This window comes from Nannospalax galili, unplaced genomic scaffold (genome assembly GCF_000622305.1).
Source record: "Nannospalax galili isolate Female #2095 unplaced genomic scaffold, S.galili_v1.0 scaffold1384, whole genome shotgun sequence".
NCBI classification, from domain to species: domain Eukaryota; kingdom Metazoa; phylum Chordata; class Mammalia; order Rodentia; family Spalacidae; genus Nannospalax; species Nannospalax galili.
This window is the reverse complement of record NW_008351703.1, coordinates 59,705-79,427: the sequence shown is the minus strand read 5'-3', so window position 1 is coordinate 79,427 and position 19,723 is coordinate 59,705. Positions and strand designations below refer to the sequence as shown.

The 19,723-nt window shown below is 37.9% G+C and overlaps 1 protein-coding gene across 1 annotated transcript in view; it reads left to right on the top strand.

Annotated features, from left to right (window-relative positions):
- Tbx20 (T-box transcription factor 20) overlaps positions 1 to 19,723 on the top strand; it is a 54,198-nt gene that overhangs the window by 10,571 nt on the left and 23,904 nt on the right. The window contains exons 5-6 of the mRNA XM_008848771.2: positions 4,644 to 4,802; positions 14,753 to 14,829. Of these exons, the coding sequence (XP_008846993.1) occupies positions 4,644 to 4,802; positions 14,753 to 14,829 (236 nt within the window). The remainder of the gene's footprint in view (positions 1 to 4,643; positions 4,803 to 14,752; positions 14,830 to 19,723) is intronic.

Sequence of the window (19,723 nt, the reverse complement as noted above, 5' to 3'; positions counted from 1 at the left end):
TTACAGTTTCTTGGTATTTTGTTTTTTGTTCTCATTTTGGTATGTGTATGAGTGGTTGGTTGGGAATGTGATTTGACAGTTTTTCTTAGCACTTAGAATATACAAGGGATGCTGAATTTTTTTTATATTAGCACATATATGTTTGCTTTTGTTACTTCAAATTTATGCCAGGTCTACAATTAAGTATCAATATCTTGACTCCTTGGAGGAAGCACATTATACAGAGAAATGACATCATTCTTTTATGAAGTTTATTTCAAAACATTTGAAGATCTTTCTTCCCTTACTTGCTGCTATTCTGGTTTATGACCATGAAAAGATGGCAGATGCAAAGCTCATTCCTCCTTATTACTTCAGATTGGCTAAACCATGAAAACATGAATGCCCATCACTTATATGAAATGGGACACTATTGCCATTTAACTTCCTCAATATTGTGAGTATTGTTAGACTACTAGTAATACCTAATAAAATGTAAACGCTATGTGAATAGTTATTATACTGAATCATTTAAGGAAATGACAAGAAAAAAGTCTACATGTTCAGAATAAACACAACATTTTGGTCTAAGGTTGTTTAAATCTGCAGAGACACAACCCAACCTGAAGAGGCAGAGGTCCATTGTATGTCAGTTTTCCACAGTAACTAGTAGATAATTGGCTACATCCAGTCAACAAAAACACCCATGCACATCCATCCATTAGTCAAGCAAACAAGGGAGCCATCAGCTGCAATCTCACTGTAGCAAGCAGTACCAAGTGTAGTGGCTCTGACACACTGTTTAGGGGGATTGCCAAGAGTGTGAGATCAGCCAGGGCTGCAAAGTAAAAACTTTCCTCAAAACAAACAAGAAAAAGTTTTGCTGCTCAGATTTATTTTTTTATATAATTAAAAAAATATTTATTTACCTTCCTATGTACAATCATTTAAGAATATATTTGTTAGGAAAAGAGGATTTAACAATTTAACCATTTTTTTCTATACTTTAAAAATGTTTTATTTATTTATTTATTTATTTATTTATTGTTTTTTTTTGGTGGGGGGGAATCCTAACTAGCTTACTGGGCTTGCTAACAGAGCATAGGGTGGGGGTTTATCTACAGAAGAGTGGGTGCACCCCCATTTATGACTGCCCTGGAAAGTCCACTCTCAAATATAGATCCTGTGACTTCCCCAAAGCTGCACAAAATGGTGAGAGAGGTGCCTCATGGCATTCTCGAATTATAGATCCTTAGCCCTTCCCCCACATGCAGCTAAAGTCAACTGATTAGATGGGAGGGGTAACTGACTCCTCCATTAACTCTTTGATGAGCATAGGAAGGAGATGTGGCTACAGCTTGCCGGCATAGTAGGCATAGTGGTCGGAGGACACTTTCAGTTGACACTCACCCCTTCCTCCAGATCTTACATTCTTTCCACCAACCTCAACTGAAAAAGTCCCTGAGCCTTGGAGGGGGTGATAGGTGTGAGATGATCTTCTTCCCATTGTGTCAAGGCACTGAACTTTCGTGTCTCTGCATCATCTGTTTTCTATGGGCTATTGTATTAGTTATTTTTCTGCTGCTGTGGCAGAAACACTGACCAAAGCAATTTATAGAAGGAAGAGTTTATTTGAGCCTATAGTTCCAGGGGAATTACAGTCCATCACGGGAGGGAGCCATGGCGGCAGAGGTGGCTAGAGGAGGAATGGAAGCTAAGCTCTACATGTTCCAGCAGGCACAGGAAACAAGAGAGCAACTGGAGATCGGGCAAGCCTTAAGAACACTCTAAGCCCATCCCCAGTGATGTGCTTCCTCCAGCATAGCCACACCTTCTAACACCTCCCAAAACAGCGCCACCAACTGGGGACAAAATGTCCAAATACTTGGAGCCTATGGGCGACACTTTCATTCAAACCACCACAATTGTTGGCCCATTTCAGTGGGATTCCATCTACTATAAAAACACAAACAGCAAGAAGCAAAAACATCAAAACAGTGGCTGCTGTAATAACATAACCTATGGGCATAAACACAAATGTTTGGATGATACTGTAGCAGGTGTACAACACAACTGCAGTGCCTTCCCCACGGGGGCTTATATCCTCCCCTGCCACAGGGGGTTGGCCTGCTCTACACTACCAGAGGCGTGTTCCACCTCTAGGAGCAGGCATTATATCCAAATGAAAATCTACTGATTGTACATACACTAGACATGCCACTATTGCATCAGCTGAAACATCTTGCTTGGCATGTTGATAGTGCAGCATGTGGGGTCTGTCATTGAGCAGAATTATAAAGGATAGTTCTCCCTCAGCCATCTGCATGTTGCCTTCTGGCACCATAAAGTCCTATATAGTGGCAAACATTTATATTTTTCTTAAAAGATAAATGAAGGGCTGAAGAGATGGCTTAGCAGTTAAGAACATTTGCTGTTCTTCCAGGACTTGGGTTCCATCCCCAGCACCCACATAACAGCTAACAATCTTTTGTAACTCCATTTTCGGGGGGATATGACACCCTCTTCTGGCCTCTGCAGGGCATTGCATGTATGTGGTACACCTACATATATGCAGGCAAAACACTCATACACATAAAATAAAAATAACTAAAAAAAGATAAATGAAAATATCTCTTAGTATGTTTGTGATTTCTAAGAACTTGTTACTTTTATTAGTTACAGAATGGAAGATGGCCATCATTGTGATTAAGGCTTAAATTTTTAAAATTTATTTTGCTTATTTTTATTTTATGTGTATGAGTGTTCTGCCTACATGTATGCAAGTTCACCCATGTTGTACAATGCCAGAGGAGACCAGAAGAGGGAGGGTGTTGGATCCCCTGGAACTGGAATTATGGATGGTTGTTAGCCACCATGTGGGTGTTGGGAGCCAAACCTGGGTCCTCTGCAAGAGCAGCCAGTGCTCTTAACTGCTGAGCCATCTCTCCAGCCCCATGATTAAGATTTAAAGAAACTGTCATAAATAACAACACGGCTCACATTTATTGAGCACATCTTATTTTGTGCTTTATAGACTTAACACTTTCTAGGGGATGGAGAGATGGCTCAGTGGTTAGGAGCATTTGCTGCTCTGTCATGAGGACCAGAGTTCAGATCCCAGCATCCATGCCAGGTGACACACAGACACACCCTAAACTCTAGCTCCAAGGGATCTGATGCCTTGTTCTGGCCTTTAGTGGCACCTGCACATATATGTGTCCATACACTCATGGACACAGACAGAGACACACACAGACACACACACAGAGGCATGCACCAATACACACACACACACACACACACACACACACACACACACAATAAAAGAGTTACAGTCTTTATCCACACCACAGTCCTGTGAGTGTAGTACTGTTTCTACATTTGAGAAAACTCCTGGTTGGAGAGATAGGATCATTTGCTCCAATATAAAAGAGCTGTGAAATAGCAGATTCTAACCCATGTCTGACTAATACAACACCGCATTTGTAAATTGTTTTATTTTTTTCCACTGTAAATAGCAATCTGGACTCCTAGAATATATAATTTTTTCATATACTTTTTATTTTAGAAAATTTAGACATGCATTTTGTAGTCTACCTAGACTAACAAAAATTATTTTGAAGACTTGTTTTTATTTTTCTTACATTTATTTATTTTGTGTGTGCATGTGTGAGAGTGTGTGCTTGTATTCACGTCATGGCCTGTGTGTGGAGTCAGGAGGACAACTGATGGAAGCCAAGTCTCTCCTACTATGTGGGTCCCAGGGACTGAATACAATTTGTCTCATTGGAGGCAAACACTTTAACCTTTGAGCCATCTTGCCGGCCCAGGATTTGTTTTTATGTGTGAGTGTTTTGCCTACATGTAAGTAAGTGCACTCATGTTGCAATGCCTATGGATACCCAAAGAGGCTATTGGATTTCCTGAAACTGGAGTTATAGACAGCTGTTAAACCACCTTGTGGGTGCTGGGAACCCAAATCTTGTTCTCTGAAAGTCCAGCAAGCTCTCTTCACCATTGAAGCATCTCTCCAGGCCCAAGACTTGTTTTTAAAATAATCAAACTCGGGCTGATAAGTGGGCTTAGTTGATAAAGTGCCTACCACAGAAGTATGGGAACCTACACCCACTTAAAAACCAAATATCAGCACTGGGAGTATGGGGTGGAGACAGATGGATCCCAGAGCTCACTAGCCAGCCAAGCTATCTAGTCAGTTAACAACTGGTTCAGTGAGAGACCTTGTCTCAAAAAAGTGTGGTAGAGATAGACTGAGGAAGACACCCAGCGTCTAGTGCATGACCTTTATGTACTTGCCCCCACATGCACATGTGCATCCACACAAATATGAATGCCCCCAAACACTATATGCATACACATGAAATAAAAGAGAATAATAAATAAAACTTACCCTGCAGATGACTTCCATCCTGCCCCTCATAATTTATAAAAGACTCTTGAAACTGCTTGTGTGATATGCAGATGTTTTGATAAAATGTGATTCAGCACAATGACTGTATTTTTATGTGAAAATGATTTGCTGGAAGAATGGAAAGTTCAATCCTAATCTTAAAATTGAATTTGAAGTTGTAGATTTTGTGGTTCTTGCTTTACCTCACTCTACTTTGGCCTGGTAAAATTCAGGACTTCCTATCTCTTTACTGTAGATAATTTTGAATTCAATGCATAAGTACCAGCCGCGTGTGCATATCATTAAGAAGAAAGACCACACAGCCTCACTGCTCAATCTGAAGTCTGAAGAATTCAGAACATTCATCTTTCCAGAGACGGTTTTCACTGCAGTCACCGCCTACCAGAATCAGCTGGTGAGTGCATGGTTTGTAATTTAGTTTCTGAGCAAGATCAGGACTTCTTACATACCTTTTTTTTTTTTTTTAACAAAAGGGTTTCCCCAGCACTCAAAATGGATATTTCCTTTGGAAGGAGCTATTGAATGTCAGCCCTATGACCTCTAAAATATATTGAGTGATCACACATTGTACCATCTTATCTTCTATGACCTTGGTACTGGAGTTCAGGCTGTTCATTACCTGTTTCTTGACCCAATCCTACCCTAGTATGCCTTCTGCAGAAAAATCCCTGCTGCCCCTCTTTCCTCCTGTAGAATCATGTTGTTGCTTCATAAAATTTGAAAGTTCAAACTTTCTAATAAACCTGTCTACTAGCTAGCTGCCCAAATTACTGACACAAGATATTTTGTGAGGCTTGCTTGGCCACAATTTAGGACCAGTAAAATGGTTGTAAATAGCTCTTTATATAATAAACTGCAGCTGTGTATTTAATTAGCATCAAGATATCTAATTTACAGTATTAGGTTATATTTTCTACTCTCTGTCACCATATTTTAAATGTGTACATTACTCGCATTCATAAGATTCATAAGATTCATTCATAAAATATTTATCAAGTTCCCACCAAGGTCCAAGTGTTGTTAAACACTTGCCCAGACATTCTGTTCTTTTGGGATCAGCAGAGCTTTCCAGCCTTATAGCAATAGTGATGTTGTATGGGAGGAAGTGAGGACAAGAAAGGGTCAGTCACTTTTCTGTGGTCAGGAAAACCGGGAGTAACATTCCTTTGGGTGTACTTAGTAGAAGGAGCTCACACCTTCTGTTTAATTAACAAATTAGGCCATTCAAAGCCTTTTCAGGGCTTTGGGTGTTGCTTTTATTTGATTAGTCATAAGTTGCTAGGATGCCTGCTCTCCTCTTGCCATAATGTTGATGTATTAGGGGTTCTGAATGGATAACTACCAGGCGCTGCCTGATAACTGCCTCTGAATCCAACACAGCTGGCCAGACAGAGGAGATGCAGTGCCTCTCAGGAAAGGCAGGAGGAAGCTGAAAGCGCAGACAGCTCTGTGCAAATGAGAAAGTGGAAGATCAGAGAAGGGATGTGGGCACATGGCCAGCATGGATGACAAGCTCATCCTGTAACTTCTGTTTGACCTTAAGAAGTTTTCATTCCACTACTGTGGCTGCTGGTTTTCTTACCTGCAAGCTGGGATGAGAACCGACCAGGGGATTGCAGTGAAGCTCAGATGATGTGATCAGGATGCCTTTGGAAACTGAGGTTGGACTGCTTAGGAGTGTCAAGGGTGTTTACCGACATTTGGATTTTAAAATTTCAGTGGCGGTGCCTTGGAGATGGCTGATGACCTGAGTTCGATCCCTAGATTCCACAAGGTGGCAGGAGAGAACCCATTTCCTAGAGTTGCCCTCTGTCCTCCACAAGAAAACCACACCAGACATAGGCGCGCGTGTGCGCGCACGCGCGCGCGCACACACACACACACACACACACACGTGCGCATACACACAAACACACAAATAAATAAATAAAAATAAATATATATCTTAAAAACTTGATTTAAAATAATTTTCATGAGAATTTGGGCTTATATTAATAAGCAAATCAGTTACCTAGTCCTGCTTAATAGGATTTAAAGAAAAAATAAAACATTGCAAATTAAAAAGTCAATGGCATATTTGTCAGTAAGATAAAGCAATATATAGTTGTTATGCAAGTCATCGTATTGTAGAAGCAATGTGTTATTCCTTTTGTTTATCTCCAAGATGACAACATAAAGAGAGAGGCTTTCAGAGAATATCCAAGCTAAAACTTTGTTTAGAGACCAAAGTCTATAAAAACTTGAAACCCTGCTGCTGCTGTTTCCTGAAGATCTTTTGAATCCACAATTCCATTTGTATTGAAGGTACATGGAGCAGATCTCAGGTTCAGAAAAGATTCTTGAAATATTTAACTCATTTTACATTAAATGAGTGTATAATTTTATGATATAAATATCAGATTTATAAAAATTTAAGAAACCTAGGTCTGGAGAGATGGCTCAGTGGTTAAAAGCACTGGATTCCCAGCACCCACATTGCGGCTAATAACCTTCCATAATTCCAGTTCCAGGGGATCCTACACCATCTTCTGACTTCTATGGGCATTGCACAACATGGGTACATTTACATACATGTGGCAAAACATTCATACACATAAAATAAAAATAATAAATAAAATATATACAAAGCATATTATGAAATTGGAACAGTAGTAATTTTATCCTGCAATATAAAGTTGAGAAAATTGAGGCACAGGATAAAAGAATCATTCAGTGTAGCTTTGCTACACCCTTCACGGCTTTGAATCAAGGGCATCAGACTCCTTATCTCTAAGCTGGGAGTCCCCTTTCAAGGAGCAGAACTTGTCTCCCCTTGACCTCTGACCCTGATGGATTGTCAAACATCCTTTCTAGAGAGTTTCAAGTCATTATTTCCCCCTCAAAATACTCACTGCTTATTTGTTGTGTGCAGATCTGAGTTCACACAGTACATTTGTGAGTGTAACATGAGTGTTACCAGCCTGAAATGGAGGGTATAACATCAATTAAGCTAGCTATATGCCACAGAAATGACATTTTAATGATATTATCTCATTGAATTTTTTCACTAAATTATTTGCTTAGAGAAACTTCAAATATATAAAAGAAAATATTAAAAACAAATGGTCAAATGAACCTCTTGTACTCATCACTCAGGTTTGACAAGTAACTTTGCCACTTTTGCTTCGTCTCCCTCCCTTCCTCCTCCTCTTCTCGGTACATACTTTTTTCTTTCCCTCGGTCATTCAAAAGTAAGATTCTTGCATTGTCACTCTACTAAAGCATATCCCCACAGAAAGAATATGATTTTGTAACCATAATGTCTTTACCACAACTAAAAAAATCAATAAGAATAAGAGCCAGGGGTGGTGGATGACCACAAGGAAACAGAGTTTTCCAAGCAGCTGTGAACTTGCTCATATGAATTTACAGCAATGGTAACAATATGCACAAGGCCCATGTGAACTCAAATCAGACAAAAGCCCAGCATAGAACTGGGGAAATGGGAAAGAAGCCCCAACCTTAGCTGAGACACTATTGGCAGCTGATCACTGCTGGATGAGGGAGTTGGTCTTCTTTAAGAGGATGACGCCAAGTAGGTTGGTCAGGCTCCAGTGGACGGACTTATACTGAGGGACATTTAAGGACACAAATTTGACTCAATAGGCCTTAACATATATGAAAGAATGCATGAAATTAGGAGAGGGAGCTATGAGGGGGTGCAGGTAGGGGAAGGGGTCTACATATAATCAAGATATATTGTATGAAATGCACAAAAATTCAATAAAAATTTAAGAGGTGAAATTAAATTTTAAAAGATATATTCCTTAATGTTGTGTTATAGTCAGCTCATTAAAACGTTTTACTATTAACTATTAATGTCCACTGTGACTTTGTTTTTTCCTCTGTACTAAGCTCCAACTAGAATTTGTAGTTTAGAAATTAATTTGTAAAAATCCTTCTACATTTTTCTTAATAATCTTATTTAACTCTGACATTAATCTCCAAAGGAAGCCCTATGAGCATCATTTTGTAGATGAAGAAACTCAAGTTCAGAGTGAGTGGTTAGGACACTCATATAAGGCCATACATTTGATAAGATAAGAGGTTTTGATAGCCCAATGTGGTGGTGCATACCTTTAATTCCAGCACTCAGGAAGCAGAGGCAGGTGGATCTCTGTGAGATTGAGGCTAGCCTGGTCTACACAGTGAGTTCCAGGCCAGCTGGGGCTATAGGGAGACCCTATCTCAAAACAAAACAAGCAAAAAATAGATCATGATCTTTTGAGTTTAAATTCTTCCCTTTTGGTGTCGTCTTGATAGATTACAAGACCAAGAAGGAGCTACTGCTAAGGTCATTGGTTTGAAAGCTGAATTTGAAAATGTTGCCAAGTTAAAGTGCTAATTAATGCAGATTCTAACAGTAATTGGTCCTCTTGCTAATGTTTATTTCTAACTGATACTATAAGTGGGCACAAAAATGTAGCCACAAGAATCCATTCGTCTTTTATTGCATCATAAAATATAAAGATTAATATGATTAGTATGCCTTTTACTGCTGAATAACCCACAGTGGAAGCAACTCAGACTTCCCTGAGTTTATATCTATACATCCACTTTTAAATCCATAGTCCTTAGAATAGAACCATCCATAAATGTGGTTTGATGTAATAACATGGCAGTTTTGCAAATGGCTAATGAATTTCTTTCAGTGAATAAAAATTCATGGAACAGATGCTAAGAAACATGTGGAACGAATAAATCAGCTCAGGGCTTAGCAGTTTTTATTCGGTCTACACTGTTTTCTAAAGCTACCTTGGATTCTAGGCCTCTTCATATCACCACCTTTTTCACAGCAGAACTAAGAGGGAACAGAGGGAAGGATTTAAAGTTTACATTTGGAAACACTTCCATGTTTCTTAAACTTTTGATTTGACCGTTATTTTTATGTCTGTTAAATCCAAATCAAACTTCCAAAAAAGAATTCGCGGGAAAAAAACCAAACCGGAAAACCCTTCTCACTTACTGCACCTGGTAGTTTTACTGAGACGTAATGAAAATGGAGCTTTTTTTTTCCTGTTTCTTTTTCTGCTTTTTGCTAGGAGATGATTACGTTTCTTTACATTATTAGATAAAAGCTAAATACATTACACTTTCAACAAACTATTTTATAATTTAAGATTTAAAGGTCATGTGTTGTTTTTGAGCAGGCAGATCATTGCTGTTAGAGTTGAAGTGTAGGTCAGGTTTCATTTTTAAATGCCTTTGGTCAGATCTTTTCTGATAATTGGAGAAATGGTCTCTGAGGGCCAATTTTACCTTATGGCTGGGAACCTCAGCTGGGTTCAGAGTCCAGTGCTGAAACAGGGAATAAAACCATTGTAAAATCTTCCTTTCCTAGCACAGTTGCTGGTGTCAAAAGTCTGCCTTCCAGTTCTGGACGCATTTCCTCACAGAAAATGGAAATGTTAGCAAGAATGAACATTGTAGTAAACACATGCATTGTGTGGTACCATTCCAATTATAGTGAAAACACAGGTCTTTGGATATATATGGACAAACTCAAACTGCAGGATTTCTTAAACATTTATTTCTATTCTTACTCATTAATAATTTTCTTCAAGTGAGAAACATTGCTGCTCTTAAAAATGTTTCTTTGGGGGATTAAGGATTTAGCACAGTGGTAGAGCATTGGCTTAGCAAGTGTAGGGCCCTGGGTCCCATCCTTGGCTCTGAAAAAAACTTTTTTGAGGATTAGAGAGGTGGCTCAGTAGTTAAGAGCACACATTGCTCTTCCAGAAGACCTGAGTTTAGTTCCCAGCACCCATACCAGGTGGCTGTCAGTCATTTGTAACTCCAGCTCCAAGGGATCCGACACCCAGAAGGGGTATACTTGCACGCATGTAGTACCCCGAAACTCACACAGGCACACACATACACAGAAAATAAATCTTTAAAAAATTGTTTTTGAATGGTTAAAAAAAAAGCAATACCTTTGATTTTTCAACAAATGATGTTTGGTATCTGATTCTTTGTACTTTGTATTGTATTTTCATCATTTCCATCCTTCCCCCTCCAGCTCCTCTTCCCATGTCTCTTTCAGTTTCTTATGCCCTTCTTTGATACATATTATGCTATTCTTAAATCAAAGGCTGGGTGTAGCATCACATGCCTTTAATTACGGCGCTCTGAAGGCAGATCTCTGTGTGTTCAAGGCCAGCCTGGTTTATGTAATGAATTCCAGGCAAGCTCGGGCTACATAGTGAGTTCCTGTTTCAAAAAGCAAAAACAAAAAATATTGAGCCATTTGACAGAGTACTTATATATATATATATATAAAATCACTGAGCTCCTTTTGTGGTGCATGTATTTAGGGCTGACCTCTTGAGATTTGATAATCCATCAGGGAAATTGTTCTGAAGAAAACGGATCCTTCCTCCTTCAGCATTCACCGAGTGCCTGTATCTCTTCATCTAGAGGTGGGACCCTGTAAAATTTACCCCATCCACATTGGCATGTCAACTGACCCAGCAAGATGTCCCTAATGATGCAATAGTGGCACTTTTATTAACAGCTTTTATTATTGGACTTAGGCCTGCTCAATAGGGCACCCATGCATGCTACTGTAAGCATGGCCAAGTACACTGAATTGGAGAGGGAGTGGACTCTACAGAAGAGCCTGCTATGGCCACTTTCCTAAACCAATGTAATTTCTTACTGTATTCTAAATATACAGTCTTATATTCACAGATAGGTGCAGCTCTCACTCCTTATCAAATAAGCTTTTGCGATAGATGGAGACCATTACAAAATTTCACAATTGATCAAAATACAGACACTAAGCAACTATCTGATGCCTAGCTCCAAGTGATACATCTACAACGGAACCCTTATACCCAAGGCTCAGGGACCATCCTGGAAGAGGCAGCAGAAAGACTGTAAGAGCCAAAAGAACAGGACACCTGCTGATAGATAATACATTCTAGACATGATAGAGAAGCTGCGCCCAGGAAATCTCCACAATGTGGTTACCTAACGAGACCTGCATAATGACAACACCAGTTGGCAGGCCAATCTGATTCTTTTTAAATATTCCTTTTAGTATGACATTTGACAAGGGAATATTGTGCAACAGCATTACAAGCTGCAGGCTTCCTCTGTCAGGGTTTGATGGACCTGGGGCCCAGCTGAGGTCAGTGTCCTCAGCCTCTTCCTCTCACACCCATTCTCGTAGCCACTCTTTCAGTTATCCCCAATTTCATAAAGAGAGACAAAAATCCACCTTCAGAAGTGAGTTTCTGTGTACCTACTGTTTTTTATTCAAGTACCAGGAAATAAAATCTATGACCTTTTAAGATATGTGATTACTTAGAATGTTAAAATTTTCCTATTGAGATTATTTTATCTTGAAATTGGAAAACAAAATAAAATGCTTTTAAATAATCTAAGTGTAACCTAATCTCAAACTGGTAAAAACATTAAATTATATTTTTTCTGCTTGTTCTTAAAGATCAACAAACATTTCTAGAGTTATCAATGGAGAATCTCTGTCAGGCTTGGAGTCTAGCCACATCACTGTGAGGAAGTGTGGTCAGCAAGTGTCTCTGTGTTGCTATGTCTACTAGAAAACAATACATTCATAATGCTAGATTCATCAGGCTTCTTTTTTCTCTTCTAATGTCCCAAACCAATAATTTTCTCTGGAATTAGTTAAAATCATCCATGGAGAAAGTAAATATCAGCCTTGAACTCTTTAACTGATTCCCTAGAATTAAATCACTGCTGCACTCCATGGAAGTTTGGCTGTGCAGAGCATCATGCATGTTCTTGTAACTTTTCTGAAGGTTGAAATTATATCAAGTGTAAAGAAAAAAAAAACAAAAAAAAAACCTTCCATCAAGTGTCTGGGGCTATGAAAGTAAGGTTTAAAAGATACTAATGGTAGATAGTTTTAATAATAAAAGAAAATTCAAAGAAATAAAAAATTCATGTTGACTTTAATTCACTTCCAGGCTCAAAGTTATGGCAATAATATTAGATATACATGCTCTCTGTATGTCATCAGGGAATGCAAGGATTTAAACAACACCATATTCATCACATTTGGAACCATTAATCTTTCTCTTTTGGAGATATAAAAATAAATACAAATTTCCAAATAGATACTTTCTTTCTTTTAGTTTATATGGAATCAAATAAAGATTGTTACAATTTAAATTTAAGAAAACAGGCTTCAATCTTGAAAAATCTTTCAAGATTAACTTCTCTGTTAGACATACATTATCTGCCATTATCTCCAGAATATTTTAACTATTGACAAATCCATTCACTTTTTAATTTTATAAATGTACTACCCAAAAGAAGACTTACCTTTATTGTTTGTTCCCACAATTGCAGTTAATTTTTAAAATTTTTTATTTATTTAATTTTTTATGTGTATGAGTGTTTTGCCTACATGTATGTATATGCACCACATGCATGCAGTGCCTGAGAAGACCTGAAGAGGGCTTCAGATTCCCTAGAACTGGAGTTATGGACAGTTGTTAGCTTTGGGCTCCTCTGGAAGAGCAGCCAGTACTCTCAACCGCTGAACCATCTCTCCAACCCCCCAGTTTCAGTTATTTTTTATTTGGGTTTAATTTGCTCTTAGTATCACTACCTTGCAATGGACACCTCTGACCACCCAATTCTGGCTAGCAGCACATCTCTGTACTAGCTCTGTGGGTTGAGGCAGAGAGCAGGTATTCTTTACCATGGCACTCTCTGGCATCCAGCACAGCACATGTGCAAAGCCACCAATCCCCATTAAGTACTTGCTGATGAATAATTGGGAAAACACTTTTCAAGAACTGTAAAGCACTTTAAAAATACAAAACGTTTTAAATACTCATTACTGAACAGAAAGCAACATAGCTCGTTTTCTTGACAACTTCAAAATCTTGCCAGGACTTTGCAAATTAATTATCTGTACTTTAGAAGATTTGTATAATTTATTTCAAACAACTAGCATTTTCACCTTTCTTCTTGAAATCTGACACTCAAATAAAAGTTGTTGTTTGAATGAGTGGGTAAAACAGATAGGTCTTTGGGAAGTTGCAGCTATGTCTGAGAAAATGTTCTCCAGGAGCCCTGGATGAGCACACAGTAGAGGCCACTCCGGGGTCTGGCAGAATTGTCTAAGTGTATACTTAGCTGTTGTTCTTTATGGTGAACAAGTTTCTTATTTGTCTAGCTTATTTCCTTCCCTCTTTGCCAATTTCCATAATTAAGCTGAAAAAGAATTTCATTATTTTCTACGGTGAATGTTCTGAGATAGTTTCAAATGCAATCCAAAACTGATATTGTCACAGAATCCAAGTGTTATTAATAGAGAAGAATGATCCATCTAATCAGAACTGTTTGGGGCAGGGCCATTTTATGGGAGGTAAAAGTCTCCTTTGGCCTTTTTGCAGCTTTTCAGTAGTTCACCTCAGAGAACTTGAAAAGGGAAAAAACATTTTTCTTTCATACCAAAAAGAGAAATTTTAGTAATCAATGGTTTAAAATGAACTTTGGGTACATCCTAATCAGAGGGAAAGTTGTTTTTGTCAAGGTAGTATTTCAAATTCTATGTTTTAACTGTTTACTCCTTAGTATGAAAAAGGAGAGCATTCCATGGTTCATAAATCTTTGTCCCTGTAAGAATATTTTATGTGTGTCTCCCTCCAAAGATGGACTTGGACTCCAAATTGACAGCAACAAGTGATACACTCTTTAAAGGGCTCCTTGGCTGTAGGTCAGTTAGGAGTTAGCCGTGTTTTGATCCTTACACTCTTCATGGCTTATGACCATGCATCAGATGAAGACATGGCCTTGATTATCTAGGGTTCCTTTCAGATCTAACAGGGATTTTCTCTTCTGAGTATATTTTAATCAGTGTATTTTAATTTTGCTTTACAACTTGATGCATTTTTCCTCAGGCATGGTACATATGATTTAATGGATCTTTGTGTATTAATACTGTGAGACATAAATTCTTTGATAAGACGTTTAACACTGGAGATCAAGTCTGATTAGAAAGTCTTTGTTATCATCCAAGTAGAGAGTTCCCGAGAATTCTCCATCCGTGTCCTATTCTTCTCTGTCATCTTAAATACTTCATGCTGCAGTTCATGTCTACCCCTGCCTGAAAGGCCACCAAATTCCTGCCTATCTTGGCCATGATCCAGCCCTCCTGTGAACTTGTCCAGCACTTAAAACACTACTCATGATGCTGACAGACACTACCATATTATTGGGGTCTATTAAAAATGAACAAACTATTTCTGATTCTACTTCTCTGACCTTGGAGATGAGATTATTTTGTACTCATTCTTTTCTTTCCAGATAACCAAGCTGAAAATAGACAGCAATCCTTTTGCCAAAGGATTCCGGGACTCCTCCAGGCTCACTGACATTGAAAGGTAATGAGAATTTTCTGCTTGCTTTTTTGTCTAGATAAGATAGAGAATGGGTTGTAAAACACGTGCCTTTGGACACCAATAACGCTGCCTTCACTGCGCGCACCTTCTCTTCTAGTGGCAACACTGGCTCTGTGCAGCTGCTTAAGTCTTGAGAGCGGCTGCAACTGATTGCTCAAATGCTTGATTTTGGAGTGAAGGGGCTTCTTTGATGCGGACATACATTTCACAGTGAAAAATAAGGCTTTGTTATTAAAGACTGGGTTCTCCTTGTGAATGAACATAATGTCTTAATGAGTAGCAATCTGTATGGAAGTGGAAACTACAGAGCTTTTTGCCTTTAGAAGGGAATGTGTTTGCTAACACAAGAATACCAGGATCATTTGAAATTTTAAAACCAGGAGATGTAATTTAATTCAAGATCACACAATTTTATCTGTAAAGTACACTGCTCATCTTTAATAGAAATATCAGGTCTCAGGAAGAAGACAAGTAATACAGTCCTGTACTTGAGACTGATCCCCTTCTCAACTACTGTGGTTGATGTAGTTTGAGACCATCTCAGTGACAGATAATGAGGCTTAAGATTCAGAGCTATGAATATGAATGACTTGATTGCTTATTTATTTTCCTTAAAATATTTCCCCACTTCAACTTTTTATGCAGCCTAATACCTTTATTAAAGTTGGAATACCATAGCCACCCTCCTGCCTACTGTTCCTTCATGTCTTTATGTGACCCTTCTGCCAACTGCTACAAATTTTAGCTAAACTTTTTATTGCCTACCACATGAACACATCTGACCTTGCACTTTTGCCAAACCTGTCTTGGCAACTTAAATGAAAAGATAATTATGTTTTAGTCTTATATTAGTTAGCTTTCCGTTTGCTGTGATAAAAACACTGACCAAACACAACTTAGGGAGGAAAGGGTTTATTTGGCTTACAGCACAGTCCATCATCAAGGGAAAATAAGTCAGGAATTCAAGGCAGGAACCTGGAGCTCAGTCTATGGAAAGTGCAGCTTATTGGCTTGCTTCTCTGGCCAGTGCTCAGCTTTTTTACAATAAAAGACCACCCACCCAGGGGTGGCACCACCCATATCAGCAATCAAGAAAATACCCCACAGACATAGACACAGGCAAATCCAATGGAGGCAATTCCCCAGTTGAGATCCCCTTACCTGAGTGTGCCAAATTGACAGCTAAAGCTATCCAGCACAAGCCACTTCTGTGTGATTCTTCCTAAGCCAGCCCAAATGGCAGAGCATGGGGAGGTGTTATGATTGGTGGCAATAGTCCCAGAGGCTGAGGGGGAGCCAAAGAAGAAGCAGAACTAGCTGAATACCAGACAGATCTGTGGGGTTTGAGTCAAGAAGAAAGATTAATGAGTTGCAGAATCTGACCAGGGGTTGGAGTGGGGAAGCCAGTGGAAGAACCTTGGACTGGTAGATGAACATCCCTTGGCAAATTCAGAGAGAAGATTTGTTAGAGAATCAAGTATGCTGACATCTATGAAAGCACATTGTAAACCTAAAAATGCAAACTAATTCTAAGTTCTCATGTTACTAGATGAACATTTCCTTTAACATTTTGGATGCTGTCTGGGTAACTTTGAATGGTCTTCATGAACTGATCTTAGAGTAAAAATAGGCCTGTCGTAGCACACATGCTCATGAGATAGGAGTGCCCAGCCTGGCTGCCCTTTAGAACAGCAGATTTGATAATGCATGTGCACATTTTCTACTTATTGAATAAGCATCCTGATGTGAGAGCACTCACATGTTCATGAAACTAAGTGGCTTGCGATGGTCCTAAGGCCAAGAGAGCACTCTTATGTGACTAGCCAGAAGTTTGCAAGATGACCTAAGTGGTGTGAAACTGGCCAAGGTTTTGGATTTCATTTCCAGGTATTTAAGTCTGAATTTTTCCTAAACAGCCTTTGGGGATGGGAAAAATCAGATCAATTGATCTTTAGAGACCTAAAGAAATTAGATTAGTCTGGAGTCAGTTACTGCACTAAACCACGTAGTAATTGAATTGTTCCTTGTAACTGATTGAAAACAGCCCTATCTGTAACAATATTGAGAGCTTTTCTTTATAAGAGATCTGAGAGAAAAACACATTTTTTTATGACATGATGACAGATATTGCATTTTTCTGACCTAATTGAATATGATGTAATAAAAATGTGGCCTTAATGATTTCCTTAATGGTTTCCTGTTCCAGATTTATAACTTACACTGTATGGGACAACCAAACCAAAATGCCTTTAGGACGGGACCTGCATGCTTAGACCCCTAAACACAACAGTCAGCTTTGGGTGCTTTTAAAGGCATCATGGTTTTTCTTTTTCTAGTTGTACTAGGTTCTACTCAGTTGAATGTGTCCTGTCTTTCACACACAACTTTATTATAGGGGGACAGTATTGTCTTCCCTCATAAAAGAAAACCTAAGTCTTATCAAAAATCGAAAGCACACCTCTGGTAGCCAGCTAAGAAGCACACTAAAAGTCCAGAAGGATGGCTTAATATAATATAATTTCTAGTTATTCAGATCAGGAGAAGGGTTCTTTGATGGTTCTGAATAGTAAGTCACCTACAGGTAGCCTGCCAGTTGGCCTTTGCTTTTTCTCATTTTGTGGGGCAGGGGCACCTAATAGATACACCAAAACTCACTGTTACTTCCGAGAAAGGAAAACTAACTAGAAGTAGTTTTATATATTTTCTTTAAAAATTGTTTTCCTTTTTACAAAAAGAGTTTATACACAGTGCAGGGGGAAAAAGCCCTCAAACCAATCCTGACAGGCAAGGGAAAAAACACATCAAAGAGTAATGCCAGCTGCCTTCATTACCACATGTTCCTCCAGACACTTTCTTCTGCATGCGTGGAACACTTTTGCCCCTCACAATTTGTCACACTCTGAATACTATTGTTAACCATTTTCTCTGCTACATGTTTGTAAGAAACTTTTTAGTGACTATTTGATTTTTCATCTTGTATCATGATTTAGGTTCTTTTTTTCCTCTATAAACAATGCTAAGAGGAGAATGTATTTCTTTACACATACTCTTAATGATGACCATAGGATAAATAGCTACAGATAAGATGCTAGGTCAAATCACATACTTCTTTCTTTGTGCCACAGCGTAACTTTTAGTGTTAAAATTTTGGGTAAAGAACCTAAATGTTCAGTAGTAGCAAATGGTTGTTTGATAAACTTTATGTTCATGTGATTTTTCCTAAATAAAAGTGTTCAAATATGTAATATAAATTTTGTCATTAGACCATTGCTGTATGCTATTCTGTGACATTAGGTAGAGTCACAGTATCAGGTAACCATCTCCTGTTCTTTTCTAGAGTATTTTCATTATTACAGGGAGATGCTATACTTATTAAATGGTTTCCCATTCCTTCTCCCACTGGCCGCAGCCCTCGGTAGTCTCTATTTTACTTTCTCTCTGTCTAGCTAAGTACCACATATAAGTGGACAGATACATCTTCTCAACTCTATTTAACACACAGCCAAACTTCCTCAAGAGATGACCCATTTCTTTGCACCTGTCAAACATGGTCATTATCTTTTCATCTTTACTGATACGATGGGGTCAATTTGTATTTTCTTTTAGAAATTGACTCATTTATTTCTTGACTTTAAATTTTTCTTTTGCATTTATCTTCTCTTATCCACCTATGAAAACGATTTATGTATTTTAAATATATTTGTTAATTTTTGGCTTAACTATAAATCTCCCTTTACTGTATACCTGATTCTTATCTATTCTCGTTCTTATAGTGTATCAGGCTCCTTGTATTACACTGCTGTACTTTTCATAAATTGATATTATATATAAATATTTGATGATCTCCAAATATCTGAGTTGTCAAATCTCTATTTCCTTTTCACTTGCAATTTCTTTTGATATTCTTTGATTTTAATGCATCCAGTTTTCAGAAGCACTTGGCCAGGTCTTCCCCCAAAAATGTCTTGGGAATTTTGATTGGGCTTGTATTAAAATTTTACACTAATTTTCTGGAGGAAATTGATGGCTTTATCATATAAAACATTCTGTTAATGAATATGTCACTTTTTAAAAAAAAAAAACTAAATATCCTCTTATATTGAGAGAATTTTTTTTTGCATTTCAGGCTTCTAAGTCCTGCACATGTTTTCCTAGGTACATACTTAGGTCAATGAGAGCTGCATCATTCAATATAATAGCTACTGACTAAAGGTTCCTAGTGAAAACTTGAAATGTGTGAGTTTAAAAACAAAAAACAAGAGGACCTCCCACCCAGCCTCTCTGAACTGTATTTTAAAAAATCAATGTAAAAATGAAAGGATTTTATTGATAGCTTAAAATATTGATTATATATTAAAATATTTTGGATTCTTGGGTTAACTAAAATGTTTTGTTGTTTTTCTAAATGCGATGACTAGACTGTTTCAGAATTGCGTATGTAGCTCACATGACATTTTTACTGGAAAATTCTATATTAAAGAGATTTTTCATGGGATAGGGTTTGTTTTGGTAAGTAGAATTTTAAATTAGTAATCTGACTACTTTAATTTGTAAAAAAATTCAATTCCCTGTGTCTTTGACATTCTTCCATTTTAATGAACACAAAAATAAGTTTTTGTAAATTCTAATTTTAGTTCATGTTCCAGTTGAATTGCTATGTAGGTTGCAAAAGATGATGATTTTGTCTTCTTATCTAATAATCACACTTTAAAAACAATCTTTCTTGCTTTATGATACTAACTAAAGTATATTATTTAAAATTAAAAATCTTTGGCATTTTTCTTCTTTTCTTATTTTTCAATGCTACTAGTATTTTATTATTATGAGTAGTTTTCACTGGTTATTACTTTCAGATGGATATTTTTTGTTATGTAAA